At 34.1% G+C, this 27823-nt stretch overlaps 1 protein-coding gene across 1 annotated transcript; it reads left to right on the top strand.

The window, feature by feature from the left end:
• Positions 1–69: 69 nt before the first annotated feature.
• LOC137400104 (protein GPR107-like) lies at positions 70–27772 on the top strand. The gene is made up of 16 exons (XM_068086414.1): positions 70–195; positions 4843–4950; positions 8762–8821; positions 9237–9337; positions 12588–12769; positions 13747–13820; positions 14567–14674; positions 17352–17491; positions 19255–19330; positions 21220–21293; positions 21600–21738; positions 24732–24841; positions 25823–25916; positions 26313–26360; positions 27302–27465; positions 27606–27772. The coding sequence occupies exons 1-16, from the start codon at positions 106–108 to the stop codon at positions 27769–27771; spliced, it is 1734 nt and encodes a 577-aa protein (XP_067942515.1). The 5' UTR covers positions 70–105; the 3' UTR covers position 27772.
• Positions 27773–27823: the final 51 nt, after the last annotated feature.

Below are 27823 nucleotides of genomic sequence, written 5' to 3'. Positions count from 1 at the left end.
ACTGGTCGATCTTTCACCAACGTGTGGCCATTCGGGACATAGTGCGTTTGGTACATTTGCCTGCCAACTCTTATACCAAATAACCAGAGTTAGTTACTAGTCTTTATGATGATTGTGAAGTCTCTTTTATTTTTATGGTTAGCTTTGCTGTATATTGTTCAAGTTACAGGAAAGCTTGATGAAATTAACTTGAAGGTTGGTAGCAATTTTGAGCAATCTTTAATTATTTATTAAAAATAATCGAGTCGTCCTCGGTCACTGTGACAAATAGCGGAGATAAAACGAATTTCATTTTGCACTGTTAGCAACTATCATTAAGATAATGTGCAGCCAAGTGCTGCAAAACCTGAAGACTGATTGATTAGTCAAATGAACTTAGAGATTGACTGTCATAAAGTGAAAAGTAACCGTGTTGAATTATTAATTAACTTGATTTGTTTTGTCAGTATAGTTGTCCCAATGTTAGCAGCAGGTTCATAGCCTTTCAGTAAGTAACAATAATTTTTAAATTGTATCGTGTTATTGCCTTTGGTTGGCTATACAAAAACTTTGCCATATTAAAGGACAATGTTTTATTTTGTATACTAGGCTAAGTAGTAGGCTAAGTCATATTTATTATACTACTGCAACTCCTAGGCCCTGCTCATCACGCACTATGTAATTTACCAAACTTGAGCAAATTCGATATATGCACAACTAACAGACCGTAGAACAGTGCTTGATTGTCTATGTGCTATACAAAATCTGGTGTTTATGCCAGTCAGACGAGTATATGTTATCTAGGCTAGTTCTCTCTATGCTAAGGCTCTGCTTGAGAATACATTACATGTTATTTTTTACTAAATATTTGAGCTCATCCAAAATTGTTTTAATATTTATAGCATGGGTAGGTATATAGGGACAGCAAAGCTACTTGTACACCCCTTGAACAGAGAGGCCAGAAAATAGGATGAGTTGGAAGGCTGTGTGAGAGAGCCTTTCTGGCCATAAAGTTTTATAACCATCGCAAAAGAAAAACTTTTAAATTTTGATCTACTCTGACAATAACATGTTTTATTGTAGAATAAGGAAATCATGTAACACTAGGTTACACTTCAATACAACTGTCATGAGAGCCACTCCCCTGACTTGCATACTTGTTCTGCCATAAGCAACAATTATACAAATTATACAATTTTTAAAAAATTATTTATTAATTTGTGCATAGCTTAATAGACTAGCACAAAGTTAAAATGGAACTCTTGCAATTTAAAAAGTTTTGCACTGCACTTTCGTTTTGTCCCAAAATAAAATAAACTCTTATGGCCTAACATGGCTCTAAAAACTAGATTAGATTAGATGGACTCTTTTTCAAGTCTCTTCAAGGTGATTAGTTTCCTCATTGTTTTGGTAGAACCTTGGCAATTGTTCGCTCAAACTCCCGGCTTTGGTGACGAGCCTGTTAGAGCTTCTTAGATTTTTTGACAAAAAAAGTGGGTGATTTCTCAGATCATTTGCTATTTTATACCTATCATCAAATATTTTTGTTTCAGCTACAATTGTTTCCAAGACAAAGTACTTTTGATAGTATTATTTCTTGCTCTTAAGATAAAGTCAAAGTATGCTGGAACAAAATTCCTCTTTGCCTATATACACTTTTAGTGGTTTTACTAGCTGACATACTCCATAAAGCTTGACTGAATTTTGCCTTCAACTCCTCCTCTCTGTATCTCTCTTCCTTTTTAAGTGTCTCTCTCATATGATGTAGGCCTATATATCTGAAAAAAAGGCTGATGATCTTTTAAAAGATAGAGGTAGATATTGGTCAAGGCTTACATGGAAAATCAGTAAAAATTGTAATAAGCAAGCCATGTGCCCCGCTATGGGCTGAAGGTGCAGCAACGACTGCTTTGACACGACTTTAGAAAATGCGAAAAAGTTAACAGACGGAAAAAAGTCTTTTTGAAGAGGATTTTAAGGTTAAAGAAGAATTATATTTTGCTGAAATGGAACTAGTTAGTCTGTTGATGCAGAGACTCCAGTATTCTACAATCGTCATGGGTGCTAATCACAAAAAGTAGCAAATTATCATTTTCAAGCTGTTTGTAGACCTTATTACTGCAAAGGGAAATTGAAGTGTTTGACCTAAAGACCATGAATATTAAATTGTTTAAAGGTCATAACATGCTACCTGCATACTGGAAATTTTTCTGCAACAGAAGACTTGTAGGTTAGTAAAAATGAACAGACTTCTCAGCTATGCAGAAAGGCCCACAAGATTCTGCAGCTGGTGGTAGTGCATGCAGATAGATGTGACGTGAACGCTATGACTGTTGATAATTCACTGTTACGAGGTCAAATGTCACTGTTATGAGGTCCGGATAAAATGACGAGCGAATATTCCATCACGCCGAAAAGAGAATAATATAATTTGCCATTCACATCCAGAAGACTTCGCTGAAAACCATTCAAGAAGCAAACAGAACAGCTTTGGATGGAAGGATTAGAAATTATATTACCACCACCATTCTATGAAGCATTTGCTACCGTAACGTCTTTACTTACCAATGATGAGGATTGGTATTTAGTTTGTTTTGAATACATAGTATTACTACAATTAGAAATGTACTCTCATGTAAAGCTCCTTATTTACCGGATGTTGGAAATAAGGCGACAATTCACCGTAACAGTGTAACGCAAAGGCTGTCAGATCATGAGGAGTTTAGGACTTTGAACGATATTTGTGAAAGGGATGAAAATAAACCATGGTGCCAGTACTCAAGTGAAAATTTGCTTGCGATGTATAAAGAAGATTGCCTATTGACCTGAGACCAAGGACAGAATGACATAGTGATCAGACTAAATGTTAGTGGAGATCGTAAAAATGTTATCGAGGGTATTATTCAGCTCTCGGTGTAAGCCAATCAGAATAACTTTGTACAATCGCTTTGCGATGGTGCAACCACATATCATGAAAGGTGTCAGCTGAAGAACAATATTCAACATTTACCATCATTGGAATCAAAATAAGTTTTTAGACAATAATTTTATATTGTAAGAAACTCTAAAATGTTGCAGAGCCTTACTAATCAGCGCAACTAGATCCGAGCTAACACTCGAAGTGCTATTTTGGTTAGCAAATCTGCTATCATGCAATCTGTGAAGATGATTGTGGTTGAAAACATACATTTGTAGTTGCAGTCACTTCCAGACTTTTTACAACAGCCATTATAGGATATACTACATTTTATATAGCATTTTTGGGAATATGTCATTATTATATGTATTATGTTGGAACTCATCTTTAAAGCCGAGTTATGCAGTCAAACTTTTACATTTAAAGTTAAGGTTATTAAATTAAAGTACTAAATTAAATCAAACTTTGTAAATAAATATTCAATTATACAGATAGTTCTGTAAACCCTTTCATAGCAACAGCTGAGAGATCAGTAGCTGTTTTAAGCAACCAAAACTACCAACTAATGAAACAAAGAGCTGAGGACACACTAGGTCTTATTTACTCTAATGTTGTACTAAAAAAGATCTTGTGTGATTCGATCTAAACTGATATCACTGGTAAGCTAAGTTTGGGGAAGATGTTTGTGTGTCTGAAGGTTGAGCATACATGTATTATTGTTTGATAAGTGGTCACTCTTCTACAGTATATTCATCAGATGGTGTCTCCATTAATAAAAAGCAAACAATTCATGATACATTGCTACCAAGAGGGTGTCAGCATTTACAATTTGGAGTAAAATATGAATTAAATAGTTAGGCTTGTTTATCTTTGCTCAAGATCTTTTATCAAGTTGGCCGTTTTTTTATCTTTGCTCTATCTTTTACTATGGACAGGAGCTTGTGTGTATGCAGATTGTTATAATACGCTAGCAGTCGATGATTTGATAGTTCTGATGCTAGCAATGGCGTTAGTTCACTTCAGTAATGTATGATAGTAACTATTGCCTCTGGTAACAATTCATTCTCATAATGAATAGTATCTACATACAGTAGGCCTGCATATTGAACACAATATCTCCAACGATGTCCAGTCAACATTTTTATCGATGCTATCAGCTTGCTTGACAATTTAATCAAAGAAGTTGCTATAATCACCGATTTCCACTTGTTAGTGAAAAATTTACAAAAACAGCACAACAAACACTTTTTGTCCAGGTTGAACTTTAATCTTCTGTAACTGAAAGGTTTGATCAGCATGTTATGATCGATTTGGTTGGGACTTGACACGTGTGTGCTTTGTGATTATTTGTAGTTCATTTTATACGACCGATAATACGATAAAATGCTCTTTCAACTTAAAATTCAAGTGCGACTTTTCAATGTATCAGTAAACTACAAAGTGAACTATAAAATCACACCATACATTCAGATATTGTTGCTTATTGACTACTTGCTTTAGAATGGACGTGGACACAATGTCTATAAACCCTTTAAGTATTGCTACAATATTATCCTCACGCTTTGAGTAAGACCAAAAGTTTCGTTTATCTAATCTTTAGTCTATTATCATGATATAATATTCACCAAAGCTTTACCTGTGTGTCAATGATTGAATAAATATCTTATTGAAAATGCAGAGCGAAAATATGTGTCACGTCGGTTATGCTATCTGGCTCTTGTCAAAACTCTGGCAATGGTTAAATTCAACACGTTTTGCTCTGCTTTTTTCATAGCTGATGCCAAATGACATGTCAGATTTCTCACATAGGCCATGTTAGTTCAGGGAAGCGAATCTTCTTTCACCACTTAATTTTTTATCCATAATTTTCACCTCATTGCTCAAGGTCTGTTATTCGTTTGGTATCCTTAGCTAAAGACTGTCTAAATACCCCACCCATCTTTTAGGATGACCAACGTAACTTGATACACCTCATTAGTTTCGGTATGTTTCCTGGAGGATATTTGAAAATCCGATTTGCTATTACTGTGGACTGGCCCCAACACTATCTCAAGGTAAGAACTTTAAGTTTTGCTTTCAGATGTAATCATGTGTGCCACACTGTCTATAAGAATCCTTTATTGTGTAAGTTAATCTCTTGCATTGTACCAACTTGGCAGCCAAGTGGTCACAACTCCAATTAGAATTGGAAGTCTTGCTAATCTCAATGACTGCCGGAACAGAAGTTTTGCATCGAGTAAACAGCGTGATGTGAGAATTTCGCAAACAATGCCACGTAATAACTTTTTTCATTCTAATTTATATTTGAGCTAATTTAAAATTTGCCTCCTTTGGTTTGGCCTCTGCACAAGATTATGTTTAAATACTGATGCTACATGCTTTCACTGCTGCTTCATGCAAGTGCATATTGCAAGCAAACACTGAAAAAGAGGCAGTTTTCCATTTTTTCTAGATGGCAAATTTTGCAGATGCTATTTTTGAAATGTTTCTGCAAGTTGGTTAAAAATAACAGCATTGAGAAGCATCTAACTTTGCTGACCAACAATAGCAATAACTATATAATCAACAATAGCAATAACTATATAATCAACTATAGCAATAACTATATAATCAACTATAGCAATAACTATATAATCAACTATAGCAATAACTATATAATCAACAATAGCAATAACTATATAATCAACAATAGCAATAACTATATAATCAACAATAGCAATAACTATATAATCAACAATAGCAATAACTATACAATCAACAATAGCAATAACTATATAATCAACAATAGCAATAACTATATAATCAACTATAGCAATAACTATATAATCAACAATAGCAATAACTATATAATCAACTATAGCAATAACGATATAATCAACAATAGCAATAACTATATAATCAACAATAGCAATAACTATATAATCAACAATAGCAATAACTATATAATCAACAATAGCAATAACTATATAATCAACTATAGCAATAACTATATAATCAACAATAGCAATAACTATATAATCAACAATAGCAATAACTATATAATCAACAATAGCAATAACTATATAATCAACAATAGCAATAACTATATAATCAACAATAGCAATAACTATACAATCAACAATAGCAATAACTATATAATCAACAATAGCAATAACTATATAATCAACTATAGCAATAACTATATAATCAACAATAGCAATAACTATATAATCAACAATAGCAATAACTATATAATCAACTATAGCAATAACTATATAATCAACAATAGCAATAACTATATAATCAACAATAGCAATAACTATATAATCAACAATAGCAATAACTATATAATCAACAATAGCAATAACTATATAATCAACAATAGCAATAACTATATAATCAACAATAGCAATAACTATATAATCAACAATAGCAATAACTATATAATCTACAATAGCAATAACTATATAATCAACAATAGCAATAACTATATAATCAACAATAGCAATAACTATATAATCAACTATAGCAATAACTATATAATCAACAATAGCAATAACTATATAATCAACAATAGCAATAACTATATAATCAACAATAGCAATAACTATATAATCAACAATAGCAATAACTATATAATCAACAATAGCAATAACTATACAATCAACAATAGCAATAACTATATAATCAACAATAGCAATAACTATATAATCAACTATAGCAATAACTATATAATCAACTATAGCAATAACTATATAATCAACAATAGCAATAACTATATAATCAACAATAGCAATAACTATATAATCAACAATAGCAATAACTATATAATCAACAATAGCAATAACTATATAATCAACAATAGCAATAACTATATAATCAACAATAGCAATAACTATATAATCAACAATAGCAATAACTATATAATCTACAATAGCAATAACTATATAATCAACAATAGCAATAACTATATAATCAACAATAGCAATAACTATATAATCAACTATAGCAATAACTATATAATCAACAATAGCAATAACTATATAATCAACAATAGCAATAACTATATAATCAACAATAGCAATAACTATATAATCAACAATAGCAATAACTATATAATCAACAATAGCAATAACTATACAATCAACAATAGCAATAACTATATAATCAACAATAGCAATAACTATATAATCAACTATAGCAATAACTATATAATCAACAATAGCAATAACTATATAATCAACAATAGCAATAACTATATAATCAACTATAGCAATAACTATATAATCAACAATAGCAATAACTATATAATCAACAATAGCAATAACTATATAATCAACTATAGCAATAACTATATAATCAACAATAGCAATAACTATATAATCAACAATAGCAATAACTATACAATCAACAATAGCAATAACTATATAATCAACAATAGCAATAACTATATAATCAACAATAGCAATAACTATATAATTAACAATAGCAATAACTATATAATCAACAATAGCAATAACTATATAATCAACAATAGCAATAACTATATAATCAACTATAGCAATAACTATATAATCAACTATAGCAATAACTATATAATCAACAATAGCAATAACTATATAATCAACTATAGCAATAACTATATAATCAACTATAGCAATAACTATATAATCAACAATAGCAATAACTATATAATCAACAATAGCAATAACTATATAATCAACTATAGCAATAACTATATAATCAACAATAGCAATAACTATATAATCAACAATAGCAATAACTATATAATCAACAATAGCAATAACTATATAATCAACAATAGCAATAACTATACAATCAACAATAGCAATAACTATATAATCAACTATAGCAATAACTATATAATCAACAATAGCAATAACTATATAATCAACAATAGCAATAACTATATAATCAACTATAGCAATAACTATATAATCAACTATAGCAATAACTATATAATCAACAATAGCAATAACTATATAATCAACTATAGCAATAACTATATAATCAACAATAGCAATAACTATATAATCAACTATAGCAATAACTATATAATCAACAATAGCAATAACTATATAATCAACAATAGCAATAACTATATAATCAACAATAGCAATAACTATATAATCAACAATAGCAATAACTATACAATCAACAATAGCAATAACTATATAATCAACTATAGCAATAACTATATAATCAACTATAGCAATAACTATATAATCAACAATAGCAATAACTATATAATCAACAATAGCAATAACTATATAATCAACAATAGCAATAACTATATAATCAACAATAGCAATAACTATATAATCAACAATAGCAATAACTATACAATCAACAATAGCAATAACTATATAATCAACAATAGCAATAACTATATAATCAACTATAGCAATAACTATATAATCTTGCTAGTATTTGTGATCAATTGCATGCAGTAGACTTAAGTTTTTTAGCAATATGTTCTCAAAATGTGCCCTAAACTATTTTTGTTACAAGATTATTTTCACTACAATTATTAGGCTATTTTAAGCAAAGTTATATAGTCTTTTAACAAGAATACCCTGTGATAATATTGCATTAAGTTCTTTTACTTAGATGAGTAGGTGGTTGGCTATAAAACTATAATAACAAATAATAAGTAATAATATAATAATAATATTATAAACAAATAATAACTAATAAGTCTTTGTTTGTCATTGACCTGACCTTAGATAAGATCATGAATTATTCCACGAATAAATAACTCCTGGTACAATAAAGTTGTCTGTCTCGAGATGAGTCGAATGAAATGTGTAGATATAGCCACGTCATACCTTTGATAATCTTTTATTGTGCTAATTTATTTTAAAGGCATACAAGCTGACTATAGACAAGACACATCAGTCCTCTTCTAAGTATGCACAGTATGGGGTGAGTTTATTGTGGTGGCTATTGGACTCTCCCATCTCATCCTTACTTGCATGCACGTATTGGCACTGGTATCAACCCTTGTACTGAAGTATTTTAGCCACTGATACTAAATTTATGTTGGTGAGAGATGAGCGTTATTGATTCAACTTTATGAATCTTAAAAAAATGTGGCACAAGCACTAGAAACAGTAGCAATATCACTCGCTTACTATCGATTCTAATGATTGCTGTATTAGCTACATGTATAAGTATGGCCATTTCCTGCATAGTATGGCCATTTCCTGCATGGTAGTATAAGATATTTTTTTCATTCATTTGAGTTCATGCGCGCTTTGGTCAAGTGTACATGTATAGTCAGTGTGATTCCTGCTTGTTTTCAGTACTTAATAGCGTGTTCTGTGTTTGACGTTTTCAGGAAGGGGTTCTAGATCCTATAAATGCTTGCAATCAATCTGGTTCCACCAAAGCAAATACTATGAAATTTCACTTTCGAATATCTGACAATAAAAAGGAAGGGTAAGCCATCTCCCATCTAATCTATTAGCCATTTGTGCAATCATGTTCAGTATGCGCTCCTATATACAGCCATATCTTGACTTACGATCAACTTTACATACAAACTTTTGGACATATGTCAGGAAGTTTGAGTAAATATTTGTTTCAACAGAAGAATGTCATATATTTTCAGGAAATATATGACTTTCAATTAGGATCTCAAACTATGACCTTCCAATCTATGATTGTCAGAGTTTCTCAACCTGTAAATCAGTACAGTAATTCCTTCTATTTATGGCTTCACTGTTTCACGGGCTTCAGGGCTACTCAAGTTTTTTCATTTTTATTTAATAATGACAACTTATGATTGAAAATCGTGGTCGATTTCTGGTTTTGAAATGAATAAATGAATGAGTCAGTACAGTGTACAGCAGTGCAGTATATATTATTGTCACTCTGCGACTCCAGTGTGTTATTTTCACTGATTGTGGGTTTCACTTGGATACCATCGCAATGCACTGTCATTGTCATCACTATAGCATGATTGCGGAGCTCACAGTGCATTCATATGAAAGTATATTTGCAACTAGCTGGTTGACGTCAGTGATAATACTACTAATTCTTACAGGATTAGCTCCAGACCACTTCAGTTATTGAATGGAATTTAACCAGCCTCCTTCCTAAGCACTAATAATATTAGTAATACACGTATAATAGGTATGCACATAAGCCTTCCAATAAGCACTCTCAATCCTTTTGCTATCTTGAAGCTGATTGGCTTGAGAATATTTAGCATTTACTGCTTTTGTGCTTCTCGTCTTAGCCATGCTTTTACAGATTCTTATGAATTTCTTACGGATTTCAGCATTGTATATAGAGTGTACATGTAATGTACATGTGCTCATTGTACATGTGCTTACTGTTCATGTGCTTACTGTTCATGCGCTTACTGTTCATGCGCTTACTGTTCATGCGCTTACCGTTCATGCGCTTACCGTTCATGCGCTTACTGTTCATGCGCTTACTGTTCATGCGCTTACTGTTCATGCGCTTACTGTTCATGCGCTTACTGTTCATGCGCTTACTGTTCATGCGCTTACTGTTCATGCGCTTACTGTTCATGCGCTTACTGTTCATGCGCTTACTGTTCATGCGCTTACTGTTCATGCGCTTACTGTTCATGCGCTTACTGTTCATGCATAGTCATTGCAAAAGTTTAGAAAGCACGTTAAGTACCTCAAGTGTTAAAATTATGGTTCATACTAAGAAAAAGGCTAGTTTGTATTGCACAGAATCTTTCAATAGGTCTTGAAAGTAACTTCCATAAAGTAGGAGGTTTTACTGTACATACTTGTACAAATCTCTTTCACATGGTCTCAACCTACTGCTCAAATAGTATGGAACAGTGTTTCATAAATTCTTATTACTGTTTAAAATCATGGATTCTAAAATAGCTAGTACAAGTGGTAGTAACACGATGAGCTTTACGCAAATTTGTTGTTTTTATGTTTGAGGTGATCTGATAGCCAGAATGTTTCAAGATTAAAATCGACAAAACCTGACTGCGGTTAAAACACTCGGATTTAAGGGAAAGTACGATTATGAAGTCTATAGTTGCACTTCAGCAAAGAAACCGGTAGAATAGAGACGCGTAACGCTGCAGCTTGAACATAATAGTTGATATCAATAACGATAGAGACAGTCAGCCGTGCAACTAGTGATGTCATTTCAGCATGTATTTTCTCCTGAGCGTTTTAACATCGATCAAGTTTTGTCAATTTTAATCTGATTTGTGATTTATTTTCATCAACAAAATTAGTTGCGCAAAAGAAAAAAGCTGGAGGAGTGGTGAAGCCCATAATACGCAATAGCATAGCTAGTCGTAGCGTTGGGCTTGTCGTCTTCGGTTTTATTCACATGTTAAAAGATACAACCTGAGTTCTCTCTTGAAACCGTCCACCTTCTCTATGCCTTTAATAGACTTAGAGAGTTGGTTCCAAAAAATGGCTTGTTGCAATTCCACCCTGCGATGACCTGCACGGGAAGAAGATTGTGGGAGATTTAGACAGGAATTTGAGAATCGGGTTTGATATGTTGTGCAAGGGATGTAATTACAATGAAATTCTTGATGGACTAAAATTGTAATGCGATATGAATATAGTGATATCATAATATAATAATAATATATAATCTTAAAACATCCCGGCTATCAGATGACCTCAAACATCAAAAACAATAGAAAATGATAGAAAAATACTGATACTTTCTGATAACTTTACTAAAATTTTTATGTAAGTTCATCTTATAAGTTATGTAGACATTTGATTGCTCTATCAACTTACTATTCTCATCTAAAGTTACATTGCTCTATCAACTTACTATTCTCATCTAAAGTTACATTGCTCTATCAACTTACTATTCTCATCTAAAGTTACATTGCTCTATCAACTTACTATTCTCATCTAAAGTTACATTGCCCTATCAACTTACTATTCTCATCTAAAGTTACATTGTTCTATCAACTTACTATTCTCATCTAAAGTTACATTGCTCTATCAACTTACTATTCTCATCTAAAGTTACATTGCTCTATCAACTTACTATTCTCATCTAAAGTTACATTGCTCTATCAACTTACTATTCTCATCTAAAGTTACATTGCCCTATCAACTTACTATTCTCATCTAAAGTTACATTGTTCTATCAACTTACTATTCTCATCTAAAGTTACATTGCTCTATCAACTTACTATTCTCATCTAAAGTTACATTGTTCTATCAACTTACTATTCTCATCTAAAGTTACATTGCTCTATCAACTTACTATTTTCATCTAAAGTTACATTGCTCTATCAACTTACTATTCTCATCTAAAGTTACATTGCCCTATCAACTTACTATTCTCATCTAAAGTTACATTGCTCTATCAACTTACTATTCTCATCTAAAGTTACATTGCTCTATCAACTTACTACTCTCATCTAAAGTTACATTGCTCTATCAACTTACTATTCTCATCTAAAGTTACATTGCTCTATCAACTTACTACTCTCATCTAAAGTTACATTGCTCTATCAACTTACTATTCTCATCTAAAGTTACATTGCTCTATCAACTTACCATTGTCATCTAAAGTTATATTTTTCTCACTGTTGTGTCTGAAGTACTTTCTCAGTCTCATAGCTGTGGTCTATGTTCACTTTTTACTCTCTTGATTTTCCACCTTTATGGATTCACTCCGAGTTTTTTTATCTTGTTTCTCTTATTGCAAGGGCTTTGATTGTGGATAAATCACCAGAGATGCAGAATGTTACTTTATTACCTCTACCTCTATGCGCAGAAAAACCTTGCCATTCTCTGCTAAATGTATCGTCCAGCAGCTCTCACAGTTCCTCAACTAATGGAGACACCTGTGTGGAGCCACAGACGAATTCTACGAAAGCAGGAGTAACGGGTAGGCAGAGAACATGCAATCATGTATAACGTTACCATGGCTGGCTTTGCTTTCTCTTCAATGCAGTGGATTCCAAATCAGAAATTTAAGAGATTTAGTTGATACTGTCCTGGGTTGTCGGGGTGATCAGTTTGCCACCACAGTGATATGAAGCTACTGATGAATATGGCTAAGTACTTGTTTGAGGGATCAGACTATCACTGTTTCCATGATGCGCAGTGCTTCGGAGTTGCGCTATCTCCGAATCATGGAAACAGCGTCTTCGCACTGAAATCACTGCGCACTGATCAGTGCGAAGCCAGTGCAAATTCACAGCAAGGAAACAACGACTGCGCAGTGGGTGCGCATAGCTCTCATGCCGTGGAGACGGATTCTTCGAGGGCCTTAAACTAGTACAAAGGTTGTCCCACTAATCTTGTTTTTTTTTCTATTGTTCCGATTTTCTTTCACCTAAATTTAATTATGGTCTGCATTCACGAGGATGATGAGGTGATTACTTTCCTGGACTTTGTTATCGATGCCAACACTTTTTGAAAAACAGGTGGCAAGTCATAAATTAACGTTTAAATAATATGTTACTTAAAAATACTTATTAAAAATATATTACTTTGTAAAGAGTGTGTTAAGGTTTGTAAAACCTTGTGAATGTGTATTGTAAATAAAAGTATAATGACGACAGAATCATGAAAAAGACCGTTTATGACATTCGGTATCCGTGATCGATTCTATTTTTCCATCAGGCGATTCGATTTATACAATTTCTCTTCTGTGCTAATTTGCTGAAAACCACTGCGCAGCATGGAAACGTACACTCCCCTCGACTTCGGAGGGGGCTGCTTCGCAGTACTGCGCACCATGGAAACATAGTGAATCAAAATGTGATTATTAATATTATTATTGGCACATCGCCAGGCTCTGTGTCAACTTCCCCCAGCGGGCAAAGGCCTTTTGATGTTAGCCAGTGTTTTATGTTACAGAGAAAGGCAGTCTCCGCGTCACCCTCCCTCTACACACAAATATTTCAGGCCACAATCTGACACTGACCGTTGCCGTGAGTCTTCTTGAATTGTTCTTCTGTTATTTTTCCTGCAATTGCTCTGAAGCATGCTTGAAACCGTTCTGTTCATCCTTATCGTTTTATTTACTCGTATTCATTCCTATTCTTTTCATTTGTTCATATCCATTCCTATTCTTCTCTTTTATTCATATTCGTTATTTTTCACTTTTACTCATGTTCATTCTCATTTTTCTAATTCCGTTTGGTTTTAAGGATTGTGCTGCCCACTCATTTATAATGGTGGCCCATATTTTCTTCATCAATTTAACCATGAATAAGCTCCGCATGTCATCATTGTTTGTATAGGACTTAAAATCATACACATTTTTCAGCCCTATAAAAGAGCTGCTGTTTGCTCCAAACCTCCATCCTCCTGCAGCCTGTTCTGAGTCTATTTTGAATTTCTTCCTTTATGTTTATATTTTTTTTCATCAACTCTTTGAGGAGCTTATGCTATTTTAGTTCTCGTACTTGTTTTGCATTAATTTATGCCCCACACCTACTTTTTCCTTTTGTCACTTCATCATATAATTCTATGTGTTAGTTTTCCTAATGCATTTCTTCCTAAATAGCTAATGACATCTCTAACTGTCAAATTACTGTTATTTTATTAATGTTCATGCCTGTCACACTATCGGCTCTTTCAACGCGCTTCCGTAAGTTTTAACTTTCTACGTTTTTACATGCCTGCCTGCTTTCTATTTGTTGGTTGCACTTTAACCATTTTGCTCTACTTTCAGTTTCAAGTGAAGGTGAATGAACGAGATGCGGGTCTCTATTCCATATTCTACCACAACAATTACTGTGTCGGTGCATCTAGTCAGGTTTCTCAAATCAAAAAACTTTCTGTAAGTTACAAGTGGTTTTATTTTTTATCTGTGTAGGTAGCCATAGCATTTGTGGTTGGTTACACATGCTGTCATACTCATGAATGTTTATTCAGAGTGACAGGTTTATACAGAGTGACAGGTTTATACCGTATGACAGGTTTATACAGAGAGATAGGTTGATGTGGAGTGCCAGATTGATACGGAGTGATAGGTTTATACGGAGTGATAGGTTAACACGAAGTGATGGGTTGATGCGGAGTGATAGGTTTATATGGAGTGATAGGTTAATTCAAAGTGACAGATTTATGCAGAGTGACAGGTTTATACAGAGTGACAGGTTGATGTGGAGTGCCAGATTGATACGGAGTGATAGGTTTATACGGAGTGATAGGTTAACACGAAGTGATGGGTTGATGCGGAGTGATAGGTTTATATGGAGTGATAGGTTAATTCAAAGTGACAGATTTATGCAGAGTGACAGGTTTGTACGGAGTGACAGGTTTATGCGGAGTGACAGGTTTATTTGGAGTGACAGGTTTACACTGAGTGACAGGTTTATGCGGAGTGACGGGTTTATATATATAGTGACAGATTTATACAGAGTGACATGGCAATTGCTTTTGTATATTGACTGAAGGATTAACTTATTTACTATTCACTTACACCCTAATATCATGTTCTACTCTACTATCAGACTCTAATATCATGTTCTACTCTACTATTAGACTCTAATATCATGTTCTACTCTACTATTAGACTCTAATATCATGTTCTACTCTACTATCAGACTCTAATATCATGTTCTACTCTACTATCAGACTCTAATATAATGTTCTACTCTACTATCAGACTCTAATATCATGTTCTACTCTACTATTAGACTCTAATATCATGTTCTATTCTACTATCAGACTCTAATATCATGTTCTACTCTACTATCAGACTCTAATATCATGTTCTATTCTACTATCAGACTCTAATATCATGTTCTACTATACTATCAGACTCTAATATCATGGTCTACTCTACTATTAGACTCTAATACAAAGTTATCATACTTTTAAGCACAAAGACATCAAAAACATTTTGCCTGATTAACAGAAATGACATGTGAAATTATGTCTTTGGAGTTGCTTTTCAGCAAATCTTTTCATGAATAATATTTTTGCGCTCAGTCAATTTTTCTGCAGTTAATATTTTGTATCAATGCTAGTACCATGCCATATAACTAGTTAGTATAGGTACAATTTTCATGTGTCTTAGCTTGTATAAATGTTATGTTTTGTTGTTCCAAGGAAACAGTGACTTCATATTTTTAATACAACAAATATGAATTGAATTAAGTTGATGAACTGACTGGAAGGGAATTAATCACTAGAGGTGGAACGAGACAGGTTTTTTAAGTTCGAGACGAGACTCGAGACAGTGTCTTGTAAAAATTCGAGACACGAGACAGTAAAATAATGTGCATTTGGCGATGATTTTACTACACAAGGACTAGTGTACTTAATATATAAAATTGATAAACCTCTTTTTAAATTGAATTTTCACCTGGTGTAAACGATTTAAATACAACATTTTAATTGCGATATGCATGTAATTTTTGTAAACAAAAGTGACACAAACAGCTCTAAAATAGCGAAGTTATAGGTATATTTCTAAGAGTTTTGAGCTTGATTGATACTAATTATTATAAACATACTGCTTTGTACATGTGTATTTGTTTTAAGTTTTGTTTGTGTATTAACTGCAGTATGTGAATTATATTTAAATTGTGCTCATGAAATTATATGCATTACTGTATATATTCTTATATTGAACTAACGATAATGTCATTGTTACCCGAACACGGACTATGGTCGACACAGCCTTTAGTTTGTTTCTCCGTGTACGGGCAGGTTTTACCCACAATTGGTAGTATACAAAAGAGGATCGAATTTTATGAAGGGCAAATGGTTTGGACACGATACGATAAAATGCAGATATTTTACCCGCAACAGTCTTGTTTATTAAATTGGATTATTCGGAGGGTAATTAGATACGACCCGGTATCTGTTTAAGGACACAGATCCAGACTACAATATATTCAAAGGGCCGTTGTCCGGACTACATGATTAGACTCGGCGGCCAACTTAATCAATAACAACAGGTAGTAACGAACCTGGTATAAGCAGTTGCCCGCAATCCATTACAATATACCGTATAGAGTTGTTGTTACCGCGAAAGCCATGTTTTAACAGCCATGCGCAGGCGCTTTAGTTCTATATCCTTTCTCGAGTTTGGTAATAGTTAGGTCGAGACGAGACCGATACGGGACGAGACAGGTCGATACTCGAAATGTCTTGTGTCTCGTTCCACCTCTATTAATGACGCAGATGAACTACTTGTTTGGCCCTGATCATCTAAAATTATTGATAAATGAGCACTTGTTTACCGCTGAACAACCAATGGAATCTGCTATTAGTCAGCCTGTTTTTAAACTGCCTGGGTGAATAAAGAAATAGGTACACCTGGAGTTGAGGCAATGTGACATTTGCTGCTTACATATGACATTTTGAAGCAGGTGCTACGAGACAGAAGTTAATTATCGTACATGTACCTTGACAAGAGCATCTTTAGTTCTTGAATTTGAGTACTTACAAATTGCGCTCAATGACTTAATTTTAGTGATTGTTATTTCAAGTTTGGATTTTAGGCGTGCATTGTGGGAAGGAATACTAATCCAGCTACATACTTAAATGCAGGCGACATTCCCAAGCCTTACCTCTATTTCACTATTGGTTTCATCTATGTAATCATCAGTTTTGTCTGGCTGCATATTCTCCGCAAAGCAGTGTGAGTGTCAATGTTGATTATATTGAGCTGTTTGAACTGAGAATCTGCGCTTGGAAAATGACTTTTTGTGACACATATGTATGGTGCAGTCAAAAATGGTACAGCCAAATATGGTACAGTCAAATATGGTACAGTCAAATATGGTACAGTCAGATATGGTACAGTCAGATGTGGTACAGTCAAATATGGTACAGTCAAATATGATATAGTCAAATATAGTACAGTCAAATATGGTATAGTCAGATATGGTACAGTCAAATATGATACAGTCAAGTATTGTATAGTCAGATATGGTACAGTCAAATATGGTACAGTCAAATATGGTACAGTCAAATATGGTACAGTCAAGTATGGTACAGTCAAGTATGGTACAGTCAAATATGATACAGTCAAATATGATACAGTCAAGTATTGTATAGTCAGATATGGTACAGTCAAATATGGTACAGTCAAATATGGTACAGTCAAATATTGTACAGTTCCATATGGTGCAGTCAAATATGGTGCAGTCAAATATGGTACAGTCAAATATCGTAGTCAAATATCGTACAGTGAAATATCGTACAGTTCAGTATGGTGCAGTTCAATATGGTGCAGTCAAATATGGTACAGTCAAATATCGTACAGTCAAATATGGTGTAGTCAAATATCGTACAGTCAAATATCGTACAGTCAAATATCGTACAGTCAAATATCGTACAGTTAAATATGGTACAGTCAAATATGGCACAGTCAAATATGGCACAGTCAAATATGGTACAGTCAAATATGGTACAGTCAAATATGGTATAGTCAAATATGGTACAGTCGAATATGGTACAGTCAAGTATTGTATAGTCAGATATGGTACAGTCAAATATGGTACAGTCAAATATGGTACAGTCAAATATGGTACAGTCAAATATTGTACAGTTCAATATGGTGCAGTCAAATATGGTGCAGTCAAATATCGTACAGTCAAATATCGTACAGTCAAATATCGTACAGTCAAATATCGTACAGTCAAATATTGTACAGTTCAGTATGGTGCTGTTCAATATGGTGCAGTCAAATATGGTACAGTCAAATATCGTACAGTCAAATATGGTGTAGTCAAATATCGTACAGTCAAATATCGTACAGTCAAATATGGTACAGTCAAATATGGTACAGTCAAATATGGTACAGTCAAATATGGTATAGTCAGATTTGGTATAGTCAGATATGGTACAGTCAAATATGGTACAGTCAAATATGGTATAGTCAAATATGGTACAGTCAAGTATGGTGTAGTCAAATATGGTACAGTCAAGTATGGTGTAGTCAAATATGGTACAGTCAAGTATGGTGTAGTCAAATATGGTATAGTCAGATATGGTACAGTCAAATATCGTACAGTCAAATATTGTACAGTTCAGTATGGTATAGTCAAATATGGTACAGTCAAATATGGTACAGTCAAATATGGTACAGTCAAATATGGTACAGTCAAATATTGTACAGTTCAGTATGGTATAGTCAAATATGGTGTAGTTGTTTACCCCTTCTCACTTGCAGTACTTGCCACCACTCTATCAACAGAGTTAGCTTTGGTTCATCCGTTTCTATTGTGTTTTAATCCGTGTTTTTATTTGTATTCATAGTCTGTTTTTATCAGAAGTTCTCAGTGATATATGATAGTGTAAGCAGTAAGGTGACTCTCACTGCGTAAAATCTTATACCATTTAATCCATGCAATATTATAGTTGGGTGCGACAGATTACATGGCACCTTTCTTGTTACAGGTCACGGGTGTTCAGAACACATTATGTTATGTTGGTTTTATGTTATTGCAAGGCTCTTTCTGCATTCTTTCACGGGGTAGGTCTGTCTTTCGATTTTAATAAAATTATATTAGTTGTTAATGATTGATAGGAGTGTGATGAACAGATTCCGTTTGTCTGTGACATATTTGACCCACAGCTACAGTACTCTCGGTTAGACGCATAGGTCCAGCACTCAATATCCTCACTTTATCTTATTGGCCCAACACTTGACACCTTCATTTTAAGGATAAACTTATGCAAAGTCTTAGTTGATTTTATCAAGAAGTATTGGTTTTTGTTGATCGTTTGGAATTGTTTCTAATGTTTAAGGTGATCTGACTACCAGGATGTTTCAATATTAAAATCAACAAAACTTGATCGCGGTTAAAATGATCAGATTAAACGAAAGTGCAATTATGACGTCTATACAGTGGAACCCCGGTTCTGAAACATAATCCATTCCAGAAGGTTGTTCGAAAACCGAGTTGTTCGAGATCCGAAACAATTTTCCCATTAGAATCAATGTATGTAAATTTTAATCTGTTCCAAGGCGAGAAAACAACTTCAGTAAAGTATTCTACATTTCACACCATAAGCTGTACTGTATACTGCATACTATAAATAAAAACGGGTGGATATAGATCGTGTTTAACTTTAATAAAAGGTTTTCTATTTATGATGATGGAAAAAAGAAAACAAAAGTAAACATTTCGTATGTTTAGCTCTTAAAACATCGAAAACATTAGAGGTTAAGATACAATACCAAAAATTGCAGAAATTGATTAATGAAACAGCAAAGAAATGCAACAGATCAGTTACATCAAAAATCGTAGGAAAAAAAAAATATAAACAGCAATGGCATGTTTACTTCACATCTTTGAAGGAGAATCCTCCTCCAAAACAATTTAGGGTAACTCGACTGGAGGGGCTATCTCCCTAGCAAATTTCTTCGGTAGAGGAGATGTTGTCCCAGATGGTTCCTCCCTTTTTGTAAAGAGTTTATTAAGTTGAAATTGCTTCTCTCTTTGTCAACGAATGTTTTATGCTGTTTCCGGAGCTGTTCCAATTCCTATGCGCATGCTCCGGTTTGGCCGAGAACTGAGTTTTCGTTTGAGATCTGAGACGAACAAATCTAGGTCATGAACTCCAGACCCTTGGATTAACTGACAGGTCAAGCACTCAGCAGTTTGGATATTCTGGTATATACATTTACTAGCTGTACCACCCAGCGTTGCCCGGGTAATACAAAAGTCTCTGGACAGAAATTAGATTTGTATTTAACATATAACAGCATTTCCCATTCTTACTTTCAAACTACATATCATGAGAGAAGTGTTTTTTGTAGTTGAAATAAGTTAAGAGAAAAATAAATACAACTGTGAAGGCTTTAAAACTTTGTCAAACAACTGCACCTTTCATGCTAGTAGCCTGGCATATTGCCAATGGAAAATTCCACTAAGCTAGTTAATAAGGCTAGGCTTCTGCATTGTTGTCCAGCTCCGCTGTTCTAATAATAGCTATAGCCGGAATGCAGACAGACATGCGACACACGGACATACTTTGAGAAATATATATATAGATTAGATATAAGCAGACGCACAAAAATTTAGTAGTTAAGAGTTCAGATATCATAATTGATACACCGCTTATTAAATATAGCAAAACTTACAAAGGCCCACTAGTATTCAGTTTGTGCTTACAACAACCCACTTGACTATGATGGAACTTGAGTTAGTCTGTTGAGATGCAAGCCATCGAAGATGAATCACTTACAGACTTGTGCACACTGTAATAATACATATCATGAAATATTATTTTAACTATCATAATAATCTAAAAAGAACAATGACTGAATCTAGGGATAGAAGTGCATTGCTTATATTGTTTCGGCCTGTGTCTGTGTATCACAAGGCAAAATAAACATGATTTTACTACTGTTTGCAGACAAACATATATTATATTGGGGAGAAAGGACGAGAGGAGACTGCCTGGGCAGTAATATTCTACATATCTTATTTGTAAGTTTTGGCATGTTTTGGTGTAATTATTACGTATGCAATGAATACAGCTTTATATAGCTTTATACAGGTTTATATAGCTATCATGTTCTCCATGAGTTGAAACCTTTTTACAGGAAGTTCCGGTGCTTTGACACAATAATATTCCCTATGGGTCTGTAGACACTTGAGGTCTATTTCGATGATAATTGGACAGGGTTTACTGCATTTGGAATAAAGACTTTGTGAATGATACGGTTGGCTTCTGATCTGTAATTAGTATATAGAGTTTGTGAATGATATGATTTGGATCTGGTTTGTATTTAGAATGAAAACGATGATGCTTTTCCTGACTATACTATTGGTCGGTTCCGGCTGGACATTCATAAAGCATATATTCAGTGATAAGGAGAAGAAACTCTTCTTGGTAGCTCTTCCTCTTCAGGTCTTAGTTTATGTTTCACACGTGAGTACTCTATGCATATATCTATGTATCTGGTTCATTCTATACCTTAGTACTTCATGCATATATCTATGTATATGGTTCACTCTATACCTTAGTACTCCATGCATATATCTATGTATCTGGTTCACTCTATACCTTAGTACTCCATGCATATATCTATGTATCTGGTTCACTCTGTATCTTAGTACTCCATGCATATATCTATGTATCTGGTTCATTCTATACCTTAGTACTCCATGCATATATCTACATGTATGTATCTGGTTCATTCTATACCTTAGTACTTCATGCATATATCTATGTATCTGGTTCACTCTATACCTTAGTACTCTATGCATATATCTACGTATATGGCTCACTCTATACCTTAGTACTCTATGCATATATCTATGTATATGGGTCACTCTATACCTTAGTACTCCATGCATATATCTATGTATATGGGTCACTCTATACCTTAGTACTCTATGCATATATCTATGTATCTGGTTCACTCTATACCTTAGTACTTTGTGCATATATCTATGTATATAGGTCACTCTATACCTTAGTACTCTATGCATATATCTATGTATCTGGTTCACTCTATACCTTAGTACTTCTTGCATATATCTATGTATATGGTTCACTCTATATCTTAGTACTCCATGCATATATCTATGTATATGGGTCACTCTATACCTAAGTACTCCATGCATATATCTATGTATATGGGTCACTCTATACCTTAGTACTCCATGCATATATCTATGTATATGGGTCACTCTATACCTTAGTACTCCATGCATATATCTATGTATCTGGTTCACTCTATACCTTAGTACTCTATCTATATTTCTATGTATCTGGTTCACTCTATACCTTAGTACTTCATGCATATATCTATGTATATAGTTCACTCTATACCTTAGTACTTCATGCGTATATCTATGTATATGGTTCACTCTATACTTTTTTGCTTATGTGCCGCACCCAATGCGGTATTATGCAGATCAAAGCCTAGCTCTATGGCGCCTTACAGTGCCTCGCCTTGCGCGTTCACAACTCGAGTTGTGAACACGCAACGCGACTTTTCAAAAGTAAGGTGCAATATATTGGTATTACGGTAGCATAACCGTAGATCTAGTTATATTAACAATGGTATATCAATAGGCACCCGTTAGCTAATAGAAATTAAACTATGTATGTACTGTAAAACTAGAGCTAATGGTGAATTATGCTAAGCCGAGTTTGCAACTCGAGTTGTACAACTCGAGTTCATCAAAAATCCAGGCCGAGTTCTTTTAACAGCAACTCGAGTTCAACAACTCGGCTTGAGAACATCTCATCGTTTCATTTTCTCTAGCTATATGGAATCTATTTTGGTGCATCATTAAATGCCGTTGAAATAATTTCTATGTTCATTTTCGGTGTTCATTCAGTTTTTTGTCAGGTTCTAGAGAGGTAACTCTTTTTCATTTGAAAAAGAAGTGGCCTACCTCCCACATAGATTGTTTTTAGTTTGCTTTTACATTCTACAATTGTTTTTGTCTCGTTATATGTATAGAAATAAATATGCGCAAATATCGCCAATATATGTGTCATGATCACAGAAACCATGGTTAAGTCGGGATTATAAGATTTAGAGTTATCTGCATTAACAGAAGGAGAAAATTCTCACAATTATTTTGCAAAAAAAATTTTGATTCTAGCTTAATGACAACAGATTTTGTGGTCAATAAACTGAATGCATGTTTACCATCAGTGCGAAAACCTAGTTGCAGAGAAAACTGGTGTTAAAGTCTGAGAAACGAAAACCGATGCACAGTTTTGTTTGCATTTCAAAACGTCATAGCAACCAATATTAAGAGGTTGTGATATTTATCTAGATTTCTGTATTTGTATCAAAAGAATTATGCTGAATTTAAAAATCTAAACAGATTTTGGCTGGTTGTCATAGAAATGGCTGTATATCTATAAGAAAATGTATTACCTAATTTTGCAGATATTGAAAACGGCTTGGCAGTGCTGCGATATTGAGCACAACCGTAGTATGATCAACAAAATGTTAAAAAATAATAATAGCAGTAACATATTGCACATCATTGGTAACTTCATACTTAGATCTTGCAAATTCGAATAATTTTTCTTATAATCAAATCTTATAAAATCGAATAATTATTCTTATAATTAAATATTGTAAAAATCTTATATGAATGGTTAAGAATATATCATGGTCATTCCCTTTACTTACACTGCTTTTGGCATCAGTTGGAATACCAAAGTACTCATTATAAGTGTTCAAAATGTCAGAATTATCCCTCAAATCGGCAAAAAAGAAACGATTACGTTTTTCGGACGCCATTTATCAGTAGGCCTACTTCCTGTTTAGCATAGCAACGGTTTTAAGGGGTTTTTCCGAGGTTTTAAGACATTTATTATCTAAACTGACTTCAGATTCAGAAAGATCACTCTTTGATTAGTCCAGAAGCATGTGTTATCAAAATCCTTACCAAAATTATAAATTCAGTTAGTGGAACTTTAAAGTCGAATAACTCAACTTCGTAATTTGCGACTTAACCATGGTTTCTGTGACCGCGACCCATATATATAATTTAAATGTGTTTATATATTTAATTTATTAGTGTTAAATTTCTTTAAATGTTCTGTAAATGAGACACCCCAATTACTCACTTTGCTTTTTTTACAAACCCGTGTTAGTTTTGCACATAGAGTAATGGTAACTCTATGGTTTTGCGTATAACACAACTCGAGTTAATCATAAACCCAGGCCGAGTTGTACAATTCGGCAACTCGAGTTGGACAACACGGCAACTCGAGTTGTTCAACTCGAGTTGTGAACGCGCAACGCGAGGCACTGTAAGGCGCCATATAGCTCCCTTCCTGAATCACAATTATGTAATGTCGTTTGGCGTGTATAGACGTTTATGTCACCTAAATGCTATTCACCTTTTGCTTTTAATATATATTCACCTATTCATTGTAACCAATAGGTAATCATGAGCGAGACAGAGGTGGCCACCAAAGCGTACTCTACTTGGTACACTATATCAATTCTTGTTGATTTGCTCTGCTGCATCGTTATACTAATGCCCGTTATATGGTATGTATATATCTTTGATATACAATTTCTTTCCTATGTTTTCTATCATATGGTGCATCATATGGTATGTATTATATGTTTTAGTCTATCTCTGTGATGTATCATGAATGACGTCAGTCGTGCTTTATCTACTATGTTTGTTATATTGGTCATATGGCCTTTAATACCAATGGTAGATGATACATATTATACTAGTATTAACCCCAGCGTTGCATTTAATACCAAAGGTAGATGATACATATTATACTATTATTAACCCCAGCGTTGCATTTAATACCAAAGGTAGATGATACATATTATACTGGTATTAACCCCAGCGTTGCATTTAATACCAAAGGTAGATGATACATATTATACTAGTATTAACCCCAGCGTTGCCTCGAGTTCCTTTTCTTTTTAATCAGACAGCCGACAGCATGAGTGTAGATTTTTAATACAAATTCCTACACTGCTTTCATGACAACAGTCTATTAACCCCTTCAATGGAGGCAATTGTTTTCAATGTATGGGTAGGCGCTGTCTTGAGTTTCTAATCAGGTGTGTGTCTAAGAGCTTCTCAAGAACCAGATGCTGTTTTGAACTCAAATATTGTGGCAGCCCATTGGAAGGCATGGAATATGTGTGTGAATTCTGGACGAATTAAGCCAAGATATTGCGTGTGGGAAGGCGTAGTGCTTACATACACTAACAGGCACACACATACAATGACAGAATGGGATTTATTAGTATTGTACGTGTATATATGTTATGTAAGTTATATGTTGTGTACTATACATGGTAAATGCTATATACAATAAATGTTATATGTCATGTGTTATAAATGCGATGTGTTATTTGCTATGTACATGTATGTTGCATGTGTATTCATTTCCTCTGTGCTGGCTTTATGATTGCTATATTGTATTTGTAATATAATTATAATGTCTAAACACCTGTTATAAAATTGAGCTGTTTGTAAAGTGTTTGACATTACAATTATAGGTCAATAAGACACTTGACCGACGTGTCACACATAGATGGCAAAGCTGCACAAAATCTTCTCAAGTTACGCCTGTTCAAATTTTTATATGTAACGGTAAGTTTCATCGTGCTCTATAAACGTGATGGAATGCTTTCTGCCACTTGGTCCTCCTCATGTGCCCAAGACATAATCTTCACATTTATTGGTTGCTCTATTTAATTGAAGATCTCATTCTTGTATTGTAGAGGTAGTCGTGTACTGTAGAGGTAGTTGTGTACTGTAGAGGTAGTCGTGTACTGTAGAAGTAGTAGTGTACTGTAGAGGTACTCGTGTACTGTATAAGTAGTCGTGTACTGTAGTGGTAGTCGTGTACTGTAGTGGTAGTCGTGTATTGGAGATTTCGTCTTGTGCTGTTCGTTTCCTTAATGTATAAGTGCCTCTACATGTGGTACACTTTTACCATCACAAAAACACTGTATTATACTATTTGAGTTAACTGCTTTATTGTAGGTGATATCATACATCTATATATCAAGGATAATCTTCTATGTGCTCGACGTAAGTAGCTTACTCTGTATTAACTTACTCCGTGTTGTTTAGGCTTGCTTAAAAAATGCATATTTCAATAAGAGTTTAACAAAATTTTATCTGAAACAATGAGGTTTGTTTGCATGGCTTAGTTTGCTATAACTTTGTGTAGTGTTATTTCTTTGTTCACTATGAACTTATTTATGACGGCTCTATTTACGACGGCGCTATTTACGACGGCTCTATTTACGACGGCGCTATTTATGACGGCTCTATTTACGACGGCTCTATTTACGACGGCTCTATTTACGACGGCTCTATTTATGACGGCTCTATTTACGACGGCGCTATTTATGACGGCTCTATTTACGACGGCTCTATTTACGACGGCTCTATTTACGACGGCTCTATTTACGACGGCGCTATTTACGACGGCTCTATTTACGACGGCTCTATTTACGACGGCTCTATTTACGACGGCTCTATTTACGACGGCTCTATTTACGATGGCTGCAATCACTGTTTTCATGACGCAGTTAATCTGCAAGTTGGCGTCGATCCACAAGTCATCCGCAAGTCAAGCGAGTTTTTGGTTGTTATGTTATATCTTAATATAATATCATAGATATAATTATAATATGATATTATGGATGGTGCTTATGTGATATCATGTCATGATAATATGATATCATGGGAAGATCAAACATAAGTACTTGTGGGTTACAATCATCTAATAGAGCCCAAACTTATGGAACTCCGTATATTCTCTAATATTGACAGCCCTCACTTTTGCTGACACTCCACTGTTTTGGCCAGTCAACAAGTTGCAGAACATGTGTATGTTTGCCGCCCTTTCCCTAACATTTTGTACGACAGTAATGACTACGTATTGAATTGTTCTAGCAGGTTAGATCTGTGTTGCTATTAAACCAAAAGCGCATAGAATGCATTCTAATTTGTCTATATTTCAGCTTATTCTTCCTTACCAGTGCGGGTGGGTAGTAGATCTCTTCGGAGAAGCTACTGTGCTCATTTTTCTCATCACTCTCGGATGTAAGTTTAGACCCTCTGATGACAACCCTTACTTCCAAGTTCCCGAGTTTTCTGATGACGAAGAAGAATACCCTGAAATCCCGTAAGTTGTGATATAGCTCCCAGTTTTCCTTGTTAAGTTTCCAGCCATGTAAATGTATGTTGTTGCCGCGTGTACAGACGATTCTTATGTGGCCAACAGCCTATTAAAGTTGTTGCATTCAGTTGAACATTATGTTGTAGAATCACAAAGTCGGGTCTTACGACGGAGACTAAAAGGAGGTTTGTGTCTGCCCAAGATGAAGAACACTTAGACCAAAAAGAGGCCAGCATGTCTCAGAATAAAAATATTGAATTGGGTGATGAACTGAACACTGGCCAGAGAGTCACTGGCAATACTCTCCTATGAAATAGTTTATGGATGAAAAGACCAATTTTAGTCAAATGAGTTGATATTATGT

Source organism: Watersipora subatra, chromosome 7 (genome assembly GCF_963576615.1).
Source record: "Watersipora subatra chromosome 7, tzWatSuba1.1, whole genome shotgun sequence".
NCBI classification, from domain to species: Eukaryota; Metazoa; Bryozoa; class Gymnolaemata; order Cheilostomatida; family Watersiporidae; genus Watersipora; species Watersipora subatra.
The sequence above is the reverse complement of the archived record's forward strand: the minus strand, read 5'-3'. Positions and strand labels throughout refer to the sequence as shown.

What these genes read in the sequence shown, in the direction of transcription:
- LOC137400104 (XM_068086414.1), top strand. Translation starts at nt 106, where the DNA reads ATGATGATTGTGAAGTCTCTTTTATTTTTATGGTTAGCTTTGCTGTAT. An exon ending in TTTCTGCATTCTTTCACGGG is followed by an intron (nt 19,331 to 21,219) that starts GTAGGTCTGTCT and finishes TACTGTTTGCAG; the next exon opens with ACAAACATATATTATATTGG. An exon ending in ATACTAATGCCCGTTATATG is followed by an intron (nt 24,842 to 25,822) that starts GTATGTATATAT and finishes TTACAATTATAG; the next exon opens with GTCAATAAGACACTTGACCG.